At 36.7% G+C, this 15717-nt stretch overlaps 1 protein-coding gene across 1 annotated transcript in view; it reads right to left on the reverse strand.

Annotated features, from left to right (window-relative positions):
- Positions 1 to 1201: 1201 nt before the first annotated feature.
- The window catches only part of LOC128626265 (kininogen-2-like), a 39091-nt gene continuing 24575 nt past the window's right edge, over positions 1202 to 15717 (reverse strand). The window contains exons 6-11 of the mRNA XM_053657750.1: positions 15115 to 15199; positions 14101 to 14261; positions 5167 to 5274; positions 4964 to 5050; positions 3421 to 3501; positions 1202 to 1437 (exon numbers count right to left, since the gene is read on the reverse strand). Coding sequence (XP_053513725.1) covers positions 1363 to 1437; positions 3421 to 3501; positions 4964 to 5050; positions 5167 to 5274; positions 14101 to 14261; positions 15115 to 15199 — 597 coding nt within the window. The 3' untranslated portion in view covers positions 1202 to 1362. The remainder of the gene's footprint in view (positions 1438 to 3420; positions 3502 to 4963; positions 5051 to 5166; positions 5275 to 14100; positions 14262 to 15114; positions 15200 to 15717) is intronic.

The raw sequence follows: 15717 nt of genomic DNA on the forward strand, positions 1-15717 counted from the left end.
AGGTCTGCTTACTGCTCCACAAATCATCATGGCATGGATGAAATCTGTTCCTCATGCTTTAGTCCTGACTTCCCAATCTGACTGTGAGTCCCATGAAGGAAAGGACTTATGCCTTTAATACTTATTTCTCTTCATTTCAGTATCTGGTGCTAAGCATACAGTAAATGGCCAATGCTGGTGCTTGACCCAGTTATAGTTTACCCTGAACATGCTCAGAACAGCACCAGACACAATGAGATGTTTATTAAAGGTTGTTGTATTGAGATGCTGATCACCTCAGATTCAGAAATGCATGTTTTGGTAATGACTACATTGAAAATAATGCCTCATCATACCGTGGTGCAATGAAGTTTCAAAGGTCTGAGTTGGAGTGCCAGCTCTCTAGCATATTAACTGCATGACCCTGAGTAGGGCACTGGGACCTAGAGTTTGTTTATTGTAGAAGGGTGATCACAGGACCTAGAGTGGTTGTCAGGACCAAGTCACACAGACAGAAATTGTCTAGCCCTGTCTAAAAGGGCTATAGTGGGCATTCAGTAAGTGAGTTTTATTACAGAAATTGAAAACCTCAATCACTTTTGATTGTTTTGGATTTCTATTTTGTCTTTTATTTGGACCAGAGAGATCATTTTAAATTTTCTTTAAATTTTCTTTAAATTTTCTTGAGGTTAGGTATTTTTACTGATGAAAAGTTAGTGGACATAATATTAACACAGATTTTTTTCTATTTGGTAACTATCTAGATCATACAAAATAATAAAAGAAAATTACTATTTTTATTATATATTTTAATTTTATTTTTCGTGACCATTTCGCCATTTCGTCCCATTATACTCCCCTCTCCATCACAGTCACCACACTGTTCACCATATGCATGAGTCCTTTTTCTTTTTTGCTCAATCCCTCCACCCCTGCCCTCTCCCTTACCCTTAACTGTCACCCTGCTGTCTGTAACTCTTGTGTCAATTTTGCTTGTTAATTCAGTTCATTCATTAGATTCCACATGAGTAAAATCATGTGTTATTTGTCTTTCTCTGAATGGCTTATTTCACTTAGCATAATATTCAACACAAATTACTTTTAACTTTGATTCATAAATCAGGAGAAGGAGGAAGGCAAGTGAGAGATTCCTTAGATTGCTGGTGGACTTTGCTCCAGGATGGGTGTGGCTAAAAACAGACTACTCTGAATTAACCAGGAGTCAGAACATCAAGATCAAACTTTATTTCATCCAGAAACAGAATGATAAAGTGGCATTCTTCTCAACTGCATTCTCTCCCACTTTCTTATCTTTCCATGCAAGGCTGCTGACAGGTTGGTTGTTGGGGCTATTGTGCCAGGCATGGACATTCTGCCCACTGGTCAGGAGACCTCACTCGGAGATGTTGGCTCTGCCTCATGAGGTCGGCCCTTGTACTCGCAATGACTGAGTTGGTTCTGTAAGTATATTAAAATTCTGTTAATCTGATGTTATCATTCACTAAAAGAAAAGCACCACTTGACAAAATGAGACTTTTTCCTGGCATCACTGGTTCTTTATCGAAAAGTACAGATAATATTTAAAGTGAAATAAAAACTCAGAGGCTCAAATCATTCCATGAATTGAAGTGGCAGGGACACATGCATCCACAGGCAACTGTAGTTGATTAAAGCCCGATCTTGTTTCCCCAGGCAAAACACAGCAAGTATTTTAAAATATGTGCCTCCCTCACATTGAAGAGATTAAACACAATCATATTGTACTTTTTTTTTGCGAAAATCGGTGCTTCCCAGTGTTGCAGAAAAAAAAAGATGATTCGATGGTAGAGTGTGGGTGGAAAGGCAACACCTGCTGAAATTTCTGAAGAAATGTTGCATCACACATCTCATGGTGTTCCCCTGGCAATTACTAGGAATGATTCCCTTCACAAGCCTGCCTCTATCTTACCTCCTCTGCTTTCCATTCTTTTCATTCAATGCATAGCTGCTAAAAACTAAGGAGTACTCATACCAGACTCAGCAACACATAAACACGCAGAAAATTTCTAGTTGAAAGCCATGTTGCAAAGAGTAGTTAACCAGATAACAGAAATTATTGGCTTATGAGAAACACTCTCAGTCAGAAAGAGAATTATCAGAGTAACTTCATCAAGTGGGAGTAACTATTTAATATAACTAGGCCATTATGGAAACAGGAAGTCAATTAGTTTATATCAGCCTTTCTTCTTTGTTCCTCCTTGACTTCTGGTCCTCTTTATGATTATTTTTCCCCTATTCAGAAGTTCAGCATTCTGTCTCTTGACTTTACTTCACAGGTGTTCAGGGACCAGATGCCACAGTTTATTCAAAATGGTAAGAATCTTTGTATGAAGACTAATATCATTCTAATGTACACATTTGTTATTAGAAAAGTAAATTGCAGTAAGCCACAAGGCACATTTGGTTGCCCATTTTCTGTGCTAGTTAAGAAAACCTGTGGGGAAGACTCAGAAAGGGTTTAGAATGCTGCACACAGTTTCATGTTGTGCATAGGAACTGATGTGTCCCCATTGGGTGTCTCACCACTTCTCTCTAGGCTGTTCTGAAGCTTCACGGTTTTTCATGCATCACAATGGGGTATTTTGACAATGGGGAAAGGGGATGGTGAAGTGTTAAAGAAACCCCCATGGCTGCATACATTAATAAAGAGCGTCAGAGAGATCGAAATCATGAAAGTATGTCATTTCTACAGTTGGATTCATTCCACTAAGTGGCTTCCAGGGGCATTCAGGACATTTTGGGGAGCTTGTTTCTGGGAAATCAGGTAACAGGTTAAATGAAAGGCTATTTGGCTGTATGTGGATTTCAGGGATCCAAGCATCATCACTCAGTGTGAAAGTTGGTGGTATATTATTAGTCATTGTGGCTGCAATGAGATCTAAGTCCTGAAAGTCAGAAGAGGTAACTGCTACACCTGGCTGGGCTGGGGAAGGGAAGAGCACTGACCTTCCTGTCTTTTCATGTGTCTGTGCTCTGTGCAGATGTAGTAATATCTTCAGGAGAACTTGCCCGATGCATTGCTCTCCAATAATTGTGCTTCCCATTCTTTTTTCCTTTATTTTTATGTTTTGCATGGCTATGACCATGATCATGTTTATGTCCATGGCCTAGGCCATGTTCCTGCTGATGGCCATGGCCAAGACCATGCCTCCCTTGGTGCTCAAGATTATATTCATGTTCCCATTGGTGTCCATGACCATTGCCATGTTGTGGTTGATGTCCATAACCAAGACCATGTCTCCTTTGGTGACCATGGCCTTGGTCATGCTCATGTTTAAGGCCAAGGCCATGGTTTATTTTCTTTTCATGTCCCCAGCCATGTTCCCACATGTGTCCTTGTTCTTTTTCTGAATCCTGCTCTTCATCTTGTTTAAATGCCATGAAAGTGTGGGGTGGACTTACAGTTGTTACTTCCTTTGTTTGGTCCGCTTGTAGTACTGATCGAAAAGGTGAAAAACCTGGAGGTCTTCCCACCACGAAGGTCTAAACAGAAAACATCAGGATGAATGCATTATTGTGAAGCCATACTGTCAATGAAGTAAGAAAGGACTCAGACCTGGACATGCTCTGTTGGTTTCCAATGCACTAAGTCTTCAAATGCTATAATATTGCAGAAAGGATGAGATTATATTTTTCTTTTCATTGACTTGATAATTTTTAGATATTGATTATTGTTTTTAATAATAGTTCATTAAGATGGAGAGTTTGTCCTTCCTTTGGAATAATTGGTTGCTTATATTCCAATAATTCCAATAATTTGGAATATTCCTTTGGAATATTTGAACTACATAATCTCTAGGATTCCTTCTAGGCCTATGTTTAGGTAAACCCACGACACATTATTTGTTAATTGATACTATTTCTGTTAGCACCATTACTGCTTTTATTTTAAAATACTCGAAATGGCTTTAAAAATGGAATATACATAAAGCACATATTTACCATCGCCTTGTTGTCTGAAACACATTAGGACATGTTTACAAACTTCAAACACAGCCTTTGTATCATGTTTGTGCTATACTGTACCTATATCTATGCTTGGAGGAAACCTAAATCAGAAAAAAGGGAGAAGAGGCAACTTGCATGGAAGATACAGATTACTTCTTCCTGCACTTTCGCTGCTAGCAGGAACTCGATGGCTGGAGGCAGCATTCAGTGCTGCAGAGAGCATGTTTCTTAGAGTCAAACGAGCCAGACCCTAGTTATCAGCATCATGTGCATGTGGAGGCTCTGATTTGACCTAGACTTGCATCTCAGGGCCACTAGCTTCTCTTTTCTCCTCATCCCTAAGAAAGGAAGACCAACAACCCCTGCCTCATAGAGTTGTGAGGAGAAAAGTATGTGTGATGTCCTCAGGGCAGTGCCTGGCACAGAGGATGCACTTGACAATGGTATTTTTCACTCTAGGATCTCAGTAGCTTGCTAATGTCTCATGTCTCATTCTTGACAATGGGAAAAGAATTGCTTACCTCCCAAGTTTCTCTTAAGAACTACAAAAGATGATACAAATTAATGCTTCTCACACTTGAATGTGGGTATGCATCCTTTGGGGATCATGTTAAATGCAGATTTGGACTCAGTAGATGTGGAGCAGGGTCTGAGATGTGCACTTCTCTCAAGTTCCTTGGATGCAGGCAGATGCCACAGGAACATCTCTGGCACACCTTGAAGCTGCATAGCTAGTGTCAGCTCTCCTCAGCTGGGGCTGCACTTCACTAAGAGAGAAGCTGCTGAAGCATGGGGCCCTCACAGTGTGTGGGGAGTGATGAAAAGGACTGCTGTTTTGCTTTCTGGCCATAAAAGAGAGAGCTCAGCACAGAAATGCCAGATTTCTCCCCATTTTAACATTGTCCTCCAATATTTAAATAATGGTTCATTTTTAACCTCATAGAGAGCTTTTCTGAATATCAAAATTTAACCAAGCTGACTATAATTAGAACCATACCTTTTGTAGTGGTCGGCACTTGATAGTAGATTCAGTTTTGTTCAACCATAGTACCTCATAAACCTTAGCAGTGCAGCTTAGAATTTCCTATCCATGGAAAAAAAGTCAAAAGAGAGAACAGTGCTATTCATGAATCACTTAAACACATTTAAAACATCATGTAGATATGCAGGGAATAGGTAGAGAGTTGCATTACTACCCACTCCAAGTAAATTGATCTCACAATCTTCAGTCAGCTCTTTATTACTCTCCTTGGAACATGTGGTTTCCTTGGCGGTGAACTCAATAGAATATTTCATTCCAGCCACCACCTGGAAAATAAATTAGCAGAAAATAGCTGCTTAATTGATATTGTATAATAAAACATGTGTTTTTACTCTCAGGAATCTTAGGGGAGTATATTAAAATTTAAATTACACACTGACCATTTGAGAGTTATACATAAAGAGCACAAATGACTGACAACTAAACTTTCACTTCGTATGCATGTGTGAAATATTTGGCTGTTGATTGGTCTTATTCTTTTTTCTGCATGGGAAAAGAAAAAGCAGGCTGTAGTTTTTGTTTTTATATCTTTCTGAGTTTTATTGTTCAATAGCTAAAAATTTCATTAGACATTCAGGAGCACTAGTTGTAATTGAATCTATGAAGTATAAGATGAAAAACTTAAACATTTTCTTTAAGTCTGACTTACTGTCCTGCCAAATCTGGAATCAGAGAAATATTGAGTTAGTATCACTATAGAAATTATGCGGGTTAACTTATGTGATTAGAAAAGTTGTCCTGATTTTGCAGTTTGCTTCTCGTAATTTTCTGTATATTAAGAAACCATTTCAATCTGTAGCAATAGTTTTAATTATTATACAGTGCTGTTTCTACAATTGACATTTTGTCACCCTATTTATGTTTTTTTAGAATAGTCACATTTTATTTATTCAAAAAATTAAGCTCATGCTTTTTAAATTATTTCATTTCATTTCATTCAATTCTTTTAAACTCATGTTTTTAAAAGTACTTTGAGGTCAACAATATCACAAATATAGTTTTTAAAAAGTCATTTTAAAATGCCACATCTTATATCTCTTACAATGGACAAACATACTCAGTAAAAATGACTTTAAATTATGCACTAAAAAGTTAGTTGATATGGTCCACTTTTTAGACCAAGCTATTCAGTACTTAATTCTAGAATGAAATGTGTGTGTATGTGTTTGTAGTATTATATCCTTATCTACAGAATTCATCATATATCTTGACCTGCAGAGATGACCACTATTCAAAAACAATCACAGCGGGAGGTATAATCTCATTTGTAAACTACAGCAGTCTTCCCATCTCCCTTTTTTTTTTTTAATCATGGAGAAAATGTGGTGAGAACAACAGAGGAGCAAGAGAACAGAGTCACAGGAAGAACTAAACCCTCCTCTACCTTTTCTGGAATTGTTTTCCTAGGTAAGCCTGGTTAAATTTTTAATAAAAATTTTATAATTAACTTTTAAAACTCCAGTTTGTGTGTATAAATGAGGAGGAAGGTCTAGGAGAGTTTTACAGTTTAAGTTTTTGTGATCATAAGTTTTCTTGCTCCTTTCAGAATATATCTTAATCCAATTTTTTAAAGAATAATGTTAATCAAGGTAATTTTGTTTAAGAAATTTGACAATATATGATACAAGCCACAACTGATGGTTCAACTCTATTCATCATCCAGGAGAAGAAATTAAATGGACATAAATCTTCTGTTCTAGGGCCTCAAGATCACAGCAATACTGCCATTACTGTCAGGTGTCATTCTTTTTTTATTGTTTTTTTTTTTATTTTATTTTATGTATCTTTAGAAGGGAAGGGAAGGAGAGAAGGAGAGAAATATTAATGTATGGTGCATCCCCTGCTGGGAACTGGTCCCTGCTGGGAACTGGCCTGCAACCCAGGCATGTGCCCTGGCGTTTTTATTGTATTTTTAATTTACTATTTATCCCTCTTACAACCCCCTGTCCCCTGCAATCACCACACTTTTGTCCATGAGTCCTGTTTCCTTTTTGCTCAATCCTTCTACCCTCAAACCCCCATAGCTGTCAGCCTGCTCTCTATGAGTCTCTTTCTATTTTTCTTGTTAGTTCAGGTTGTTCATTAGATTCCACATATGAGGGAAATAATATGGCATTTGTCTTTCTCTGACTGGCTTATTCCACTAAGCATGAGGTTCTCCAGGTCCATCCATGCTGTTGCAGAGGGCAAAATTTTTTTTCACAGCCAAGTGGTATTCCATTGTGTAAATGTTCCATAGTTGTTTTATCCACTCATCTACTGATGGACATTTGGGCTGCTTCCATATCTTGGTGATTGCAAATAACACTGCAATGAACATGTGGGTGCTTATGTTCTTTTGAGTTAGTGTTTCAGGTTTCTTTGGAAAAATACCCAGAAGTGGGATCACTGGGTCTAAAGGCAGATCCATTTTTTTTGACATATCTCCATACTGCTTTCCACAGGGGCTGTGCCAATTTATATTCCCATTAACAGTGCAAAAGGGTTCCCATTTTTCCACATCCTTGCCAACTCTTGATATTTGTTGACTTATTGAAGATAGCCTCACACTGATCAGTGTGAGGTGGTATTTCATTGCACTTTCAATTTGCATTTCCCTGATGATTAGGGATATTGAACATCTTTTCATATGTCAATTGACCATCTGCAGGTCCTCTTTGGAGAAGTGTCTGTTTAGGTCCTTTACCCATTGTTTAATTGGATTGTTTGCTTTTATGGTGTTCAGTTTTGTATGTTCTTTATAAATTTTAGATATTAACACCTTATCAGATGTATCAGCAAATACATTCTCTCATTTTGTAGGTTGTGTTTTTATTTAGTTGGTTTCCTTTGCTGTGCAATATATTTTTAGTTTGATGTAGCCCCATTTGTTTATTTTTCTTTTGTTTCCCTTACCTAAGGAGATCTATCAAATAAAATATTGCTATAAGCAATGTCTGAGATTTTACTGCCTGTGATTTCTTACAGGATTTTTATGGTTTCTGGCCTAATATTTAAGTCTTTAATCCATTTTGAATTTATTCCTGTGAGTGGCATAATACGGTGGTCTGGTATCATTTTCCTGCATGTATCTGTCCAATTTTCTTAACACCATTTATTGAATAAACTGTCTTTAGCCCATTGTGTGTGCTTGCTTCCTATGTCAAATATTAATTGACTGTAAAGATACAGGTTTCTTTCTGGACTCTCTACTCTGTTCCATTGCTCTCTGTGTCTATTTCTATGCCAGTACCATGCTGTTTTCATTACTATGGCCTTATAGTATAGTTTGATATTAGGTAGTATGATTCCTCCACCTTGGTTCTTTCTCAGGATCATTGTTGCTATGCAAGGCCTTTTGTGGTTCCATATAAATTTTGAAGTATTTGTTCTAGGTCTGTGAAATATGTCTTCTGTATCTTGGTACGTATTGTGTTGATTTTATGGATTGCTTTTGGCAGCATGGACATTTTAGTGATGTTTACTGATATTAATTCTTCCTAGGCATGGACAAAGTATGTACTTCCACTTATTTGTATCTTTTTCAATTTCTCTCTTCAGTGCCTTATAATTTTCCAATTGTATGTCTTTTACATCCTTGACTGGGTTTATTCCTGGGTATTTTATTCTTGTTGAAGCAGTCATGAGTGGTATTGTTTTCTTAATTTGCCTTTCTGATAGTTCATCATTGGCATATAAAAATGGAACTGATTTCTGACTATGAATTTTGTATCCTGCTACTTTGCTGAATTCATTTATCAGTTCTAGTAGTTTCTTGGTGGCATCTTTAGGGGTCTCTATGTGCCATAGCATGTCACCTGCATATAAAGACAGTTTTACTTCTTTCTTTCCAATTTGGACGCCTTTTATTTCTTCTTGTCTGGTTGCTATGGCTAGCACTTTCAGTATTATGTTGAATAAAAGAGGTAAAAGTGGACATCCCTATCTTGTTTCTGATCTTAAGGGGAATGCTTGTAGATTTTGCTAATGGAGTATGATGGTGACAGTGGGTTTGTCATATATGGCCTCTATTACATTAGGGTATGTTCCCTCTATTCCCATTTTGCTAAGTGTTTTTATCAGAATGGGTGCTGGATTTTATCAAATGCTTTTTCTGCATCAGTTGGTATGATCATGTGGTTTAATCCTTCGTTTTGTTTATGTGGTGTATCACATTTATGGATTTGTGAATGTTGTACCAACATTGCATTTCTGGAATAAATTACACTTGATTATGGTCTATGATCTTTCTAATGTATTGCTATTTTGGTTTGCTAATATTTGTTGAGGATTTTAGCATCTGTGTTGATCAGGGATGTTGGCCTACAACTTCTCTCTTTTATTGCAGTGTCTTTATCTGGTTTTGGAGCTAGGATAATGCTGGACTCATAAAAGAAGCAGGGGAATCTTCACTCCTCTTGAATATTTTGGAATAGTTTGAGAAGGAGTGGTGTTGGTGTTACTTGGAATATTTGGTAAAATTCACCTGTGAAGCCATCTGGGGCTTTTGTTTTATGGAAGGGTTTTTTTTTTTTTTTATTACTGCTAAATTTCACTAGAAGTAATCTGTCTATTTAAATTCTTTGATTCTCCCTGATTTAGTTTTAGAAAATTGTGTGTTTCTAGGAATTTATCCATTTAGTCCAGATTTTCCTATTTTTTGGCATATACTTATTCATAACATTTTCTCACAATCCTTTGTATTTCTTGATGTCAGTTGCTATTTCTCCTCTGATTTCTGGTTTTATTTATTTGGATCCTTTTTTTCTTGATGAGTCTGGTTAAAAGTTTGTCAATCTTGTTTATCTTTTCAAAGAACCAGCTGTTGGTCTCATTGACCTTTTGTACCATTTTTTAGAGTATTTCACTTATTTCTGCTCTGATCCTTATTATTTCCTTCTTTCTACTCACTTTGGACTTTATTCATTTTTCTTTTTCATGGCCCTTGAGTGTGAAGTTAGACTGTTTATTTGAACTTTTTCTTGTTTCTTGAGATAAGCCTGTAAAGCTATGAATTTCCCTCTTAAGATCTCTTTCCCTGTGTCCCACAGATTTTGGGTTGTTGTGCTCTCATTTTCATTTGTTTTAAGGTATCTTGTGATTTCTTCCTTGATCTTGTTGTTGATCCATTCATTGTTTAATAATATGTCATTTAGCTTCCATGTTTTTGTGTATTTTTTCAATTTTCTTCTTGTGATTGATTTTTAGTTTCATAGCATTGTGGTCAGAGAAGATGCTTGATATGACTTCAGTCTTTTTAAATGTATTGAGACTTTTTTTGCGTCTTAGCATGTGATCTATCCTAGAAAACACTTCATGTGCACTTAAAAACATGTATATTCTGCTGTTTTGGGGTGAAATATTCTATAAATATCAACTAAGCCATTTGATCCAGTGTGTTGTCATTGAAGGCTGCTGTCTCCTTGTTGATTTACTTTACTTTTAAGTTTTATTTATTTGTTTGTTTGTTTGTTTATTTTTATTGTTGTTCAAGTACAGTTGTCTGCCTTTTCACCCTATCACACCCTTCACCCCAGCCAACCTTACCTCCCTCTCCTCACTCTACCCACCTTTGGCTTTGTCCCTTTGTCTTTTATAGTTGTTCCTGAAAAGCCTTCCCCTCCCCCCCCCATTATCCCCTTCCATCTCCCCTCTGGTTACTGTCAGTTTGTCCTTGTTGATATTCTGTCTGGAAGGTCTATCCTCTGAAGTCAATGGGATATTAAAATATCCTACTATGACACTGTTTCTGTCAATCTCTCCCTTTATGTCCACCAAGACTTGCCTTACATATTTTGGTGCTCCTATGTTGGTTGCACAAAGGTTCACTAGGGTTATAACCTCTTGTTAGGTTGTTCCCTTTTTCCTTATTTAGTGTCCTTCTTTGTCTCTTACCATAGCCTTTGTTTTAAAGTCTACTTTGTTGGATATAAGTATTGCTATGCCAGCTTTTTTCTTTTCCATTTGCATGAAATATCTTTTTTCATCTTTGTACTTTTAGTCTGTGTGTATCTTTCAATCTGAGGTGGGTCTCTTGGAGACAGTATATATATGGGTCTTGTTTTCTTATCCATTCAGCTACTCTATGTCTTTTGGTTGGAGCATTTAAGCCATTTATATTTAAAGTGATTATTGGTAGGTATGTATTTATTGTCTTTTATTTTTTAACTGTTGCCATTAATATTAAGTGTCATTCTCATCAGAAGTCTTCCCAGCTTAAGTCCTCCTACTGAAGTGTTCTTTTTAAAATAGAGAATACCATATAGCAAAATAAATTCTAAATTCATTAAAAAACTTAAATTAAAGAAATAAACTCTAAAGATAAAAATTCATCAGATCTGAGGATAAGGAAGGCCTTTTTTAGGATATAAGCACAAGAAGAAAATCTAAAGGAAGAAAAATGTAAATATTTCTACATATAATAAACACTGATTTTCAAAAATCATAGTAAACAAAGTAAACAGACAACAGGGAAAATATGGTATACGATTCATAGTCTTTGTCTATAAAACCAAACACTGGAAAATGAACAAAAGAAATGAACGGGCATTTCAGAAAATAAGTTAAAATGCTCATTAAGCCTGAAGTAATCTTTACCTTCACTAATAAGCAAAGATATGCACACTGAAGAAATGCAACAGTATTTTAAATGTTACATATATTGGCAAAGGTGAAAAAAAGCAATGATGCTTGGTATTTTCCATGTGTAGGAAGCACTCAGCCTCCATCACTGTTGTAGGAATAAAACTCAAATCAAGAATTCCAGTGTTTTATGCCAGGTGGTGTGAATTTAAATTGGATAATTGCAAATGGTTTGGTGATTTGCAAAAGTTTTCAACACTTATATAAGTCTTGATATTTCTAGTACTTTGTAAAGGAAAGAAATTCTGAATGTGCAGACACACGCTCTTGAACTGAGCCTGAGCCTGAGCCTGAGCCTGAGCCTGATTCATCTGAGCAGAGACAAGGAGGAATGTGGGCAATAGTGCAACAGTGGAGGTAGAGGCAGGGCAACATAGATGGCCTAGGACAGATATTGAAATCATTCACATATGCAAACAGAATATTTAAGAAATATTTGGTATATGAAATATGAAACTAACTTGAAATGGACATGCATTCAAATAGGACTAAATATGCAAAGCCAAGGAAAGGCTAAATCTGTAAAGTAAATCTTTAGCAATTTGGCAACTTGATCATTTGGAGATTGGCTTTCGGCAAATTCATCACATGGTAAATGGATTTCCAGTAGCTTGGCTGCTCCCGCCTGGGCTTTCTTGAATGACCATGTAGAACAGCCAAATTGCTCTCTTTAAATACAAAAATCGGTCAAGATTCATCTCATAAGGAAGTTTGAGATTCTCATGTATTCCATATTTGGCAAGTGAAGGAAAGCCAGTTCCCCTCAATTTGCAGCATTACCTGCTGATCCTCTGGCAACCTCAGCATGAAACACATACACACACATATACACACACATAGAGAGAGATGCTAGAATGTTGATTAGCTAATTTAGAGAGAACTCTAAGTACTAAGAGGACTAGACAGGCATGTTTGACAGTGAGTGGTTCTCTCCTGACAGCAAACCTCTGACATACAATGTATAATGGAGTACTAGACTATTCCTGCATCATGAAGAATAACAGAATTTCACAAGAGAGCAGAAAGAGGAAGTGACAAGAAAAGCCAACAAACTCAAGAGTAGCATCATTGGTGTGTCCTGTGAGTAAGCCCAATGTGGGCCATGTGCCTGTGAAATGAGGGAAAAAGATTGTGGTGTCCAGGACAGAAATAGGTGCCTGGGTAGGAGACAGATCAAAGTGTCAGTCTTGAATTATTTTAATAACATTTACTTAGGGATTTTTCCCAGTAATAAAAGTAACATAGGACATTAGAAGATGAAATTAAACAGCCCATTGTGCCATTACTTAAAGCCGTCATTGTCAACAGCTGGAGGCATTTGTGTATGTTCAGCAATGTTTCCTGTAGTTTCTTATAACACAACTGACAACAGAATGTACATTCAGCTGATGGCCTCTTCTTTTTTCACTGCATATTTTAACACAAGAAATTTACCACATCAAGAACTCCTCACAAAAATGCTTTATAACTGCTGCTTGACATTCTTTCTATGTTATTAATCAATTGAATCCATTGATAATTTATAATTTTTCTTATATACTTATTGCTCCAATAAATGTTGTTGTCTCTAAAGACTCTATTTTAGATTTCTAGGAATTTGATTACTGAGCCAAAAGTATGAACTATTTTAAGAGAAGGCTTTTTTCCTTCATCTCATAAAGCATGTTGATTTGCTCTAACAGTTTGATTCTATTTTGATTACTTTTCTTTAGCTTATCATTAGGGTGGCCAGTTTTGAGGTTTGTAATAGGAATCTGTCCATAAATAGATGAGCCATATGGTGTTGGAGTTGGAAACAGTTTGGACTTTGCTCATCCAGCCACTCAATTTACATGTGGGGCCACAGAGACTGAGTGAGTCTGAAGGGCTGCCCAGGGTTACCTAGGACCTGAGGGGTAGGTACTGTGGTAGAACTGGGTCTCTGGAACCCCAGACCAGGACTCTTCTTACCCTCCATTAACAGGGTATGGAAGGAAAGACAACTCCTTAGAAGGTACATTTGTGGGCCACAAGGACACCTAGCCAGCGGGGAAATGACACAGAGGTATGAGTGTCAAGAGACTGGGTAATGATGGACTGACTCATGTGGCTGAACCTGAGGCCCTAGATGATGCTACAGTAAGAAAGGAGAGTGGAAAGGCACAGAATAAGTCCTGCTTTCTATAGCCCTATGTTTTATTAGTTATATAATAGTTGTTAGAGTTTATATAACACTTTAGAGTTTGGAAAGATAATATAATGACATAGATTATCTTACTTGATCCTCACCCCTGTCCTTTACAGACAGAAAATGAAAAGAATGTTCATTCACAAGACTTGTCCAAGATCACACATCAAGCATGCAGCGAGGCTGGGACTCCAAACTCAAATTCCTTTCACCAGGTATACTGTTTCCCAACCCAGATGATAAGTCAATAAGCAATTTGCACACAAACTATGATATCACTGTTTTTGCAAGAAAATTTACACACCTGTGCTGTTGCTTTCTTCACAGTGTCAATCTTGAAATAGAAATTTCCATTATTCTCTGCATTAAGCTTTGTGATGGAATGTTTCAGAGGCCCCTGCAGTTGTGGGCTGTCAACAGGGATCTTACTGGGGCAGCCCAGGCAGCGTACTTCAGAATCCTCCCCTGAAAGAAACAGGCTTTATGTCAGCATGTGACTGAAGGAGCAGTCTAGCTCAGTACCTCTCCTCCCCATGGTCCAGCATGCATTTTCATTCGGAAGCCCAAAGCCCAGTAGCAAGTGGGTAGAGGTTGTCTTTCTCACCTTCCCCTTACTGCCCATTCTCTTTTCCTCTTTTCAGAGTCAACTGTATTTAGGGAAACTTTCATTTGGTAGGTGTTAGTTTGTGACTCAATCTACATGCTTTATTTTTTCGAAGTTTTTGCATTTTTTATAGAAAGTGTAAAAAGCAATGCCATAAGTAAAAGGAATGACTGTCTAGTGGGAAAATTTTAAGTCCTATGATTTTAATGACCAGGCAGCTTAAGCAATATTTGTCATCATGGGTTTTAAGCAAATATATTCCAAGTATGAGAAAAGCTAACACTTGGTCTAACAAATACTGGCTTCACCTTAAACTCTCACTATCTCCCTTTTCCTGCATCATAACATGCAGGAGAAAATAGTCTTTAATTGAAAGGAATTCATTTTGAGTGATTAAACATAAGATACTGTTTCCCCAGTCTACAGCACTTGACTCAGGGACATCTTATACACAAGGAAGACCAGATGACATTGCATCAGGAGCCCAGCTTTGCCCATAGAACACGTCTTTTCTTCTGTCACCATATTCCCTTCTGGCACTTTCAGAGCAATCTCAACTGCATCCGCTACAGCACAGTTGTGCAGAGGTCTGTTGATCATATAAACTTTGTGGCATATCATGGTACCCAAAGCACAATGTATATGAAAAGACCTAGCCAATTGTCTGGGATCAACATGTATGGTATTAGAACACAAACACATATTATCTCATACCTGAATGAAGATTGCACTTCTGTGAGAAGGAAGAAATTCTTAGCTGAAGATCCATGTATGCATGATCTGTACATTCAGCAGTATCCTAGTTGTTAATACAAATACATAAGTTTAAAACATTTTAAAGAACCTTTAAAGTAAACAATTAGTAAAAATAAATATAGGATGTCAATTTTACATAGAAAAAAAGAACATGATCCAATTGCTAAAGAGATCATAAGAAACAATTAGGTATTAGTATCAACAATAATAAATGCATATATACAAACCCATAGAAACATGAAATAAGGTGACAAGAATACCTAATACAGAAATAATAATCACATAATTGAGTGCATAAATTTTTTTAAAGTATAGACCTCAGATTATGTAAAAACAGAAGTAATATACTAAATATTCAAGAATAGTATCTTGTAATGTAGAAGATAAAGGAAGATTAACATAATGGATGTGTAAACATATATGATACAAATATAAACAAAAGAAAAGCTAGAGTATTATTTATACACATCACTAATCTCAGGTATCAGAAAGAGCATAATGAAATTAGTAAAAAATAATTATTTCAATAGAAGATACAGTAAGATATATTCTAGAAGCATG

The sequence above is a fragment of the Artibeus jamaicensis genome, unplaced genomic scaffold (assembly GCF_021234435.1).
Source record: "Artibeus jamaicensis isolate MK-2021 breed Jamaican fruit bat unplaced genomic scaffold, CSHL_Jam_final scaffold_474, whole genome shotgun sequence".
Lineage (NCBI taxonomy): Eukaryota > Metazoa > Chordata > Mammalia > Chiroptera > Phyllostomidae > Artibeus > Artibeus jamaicensis.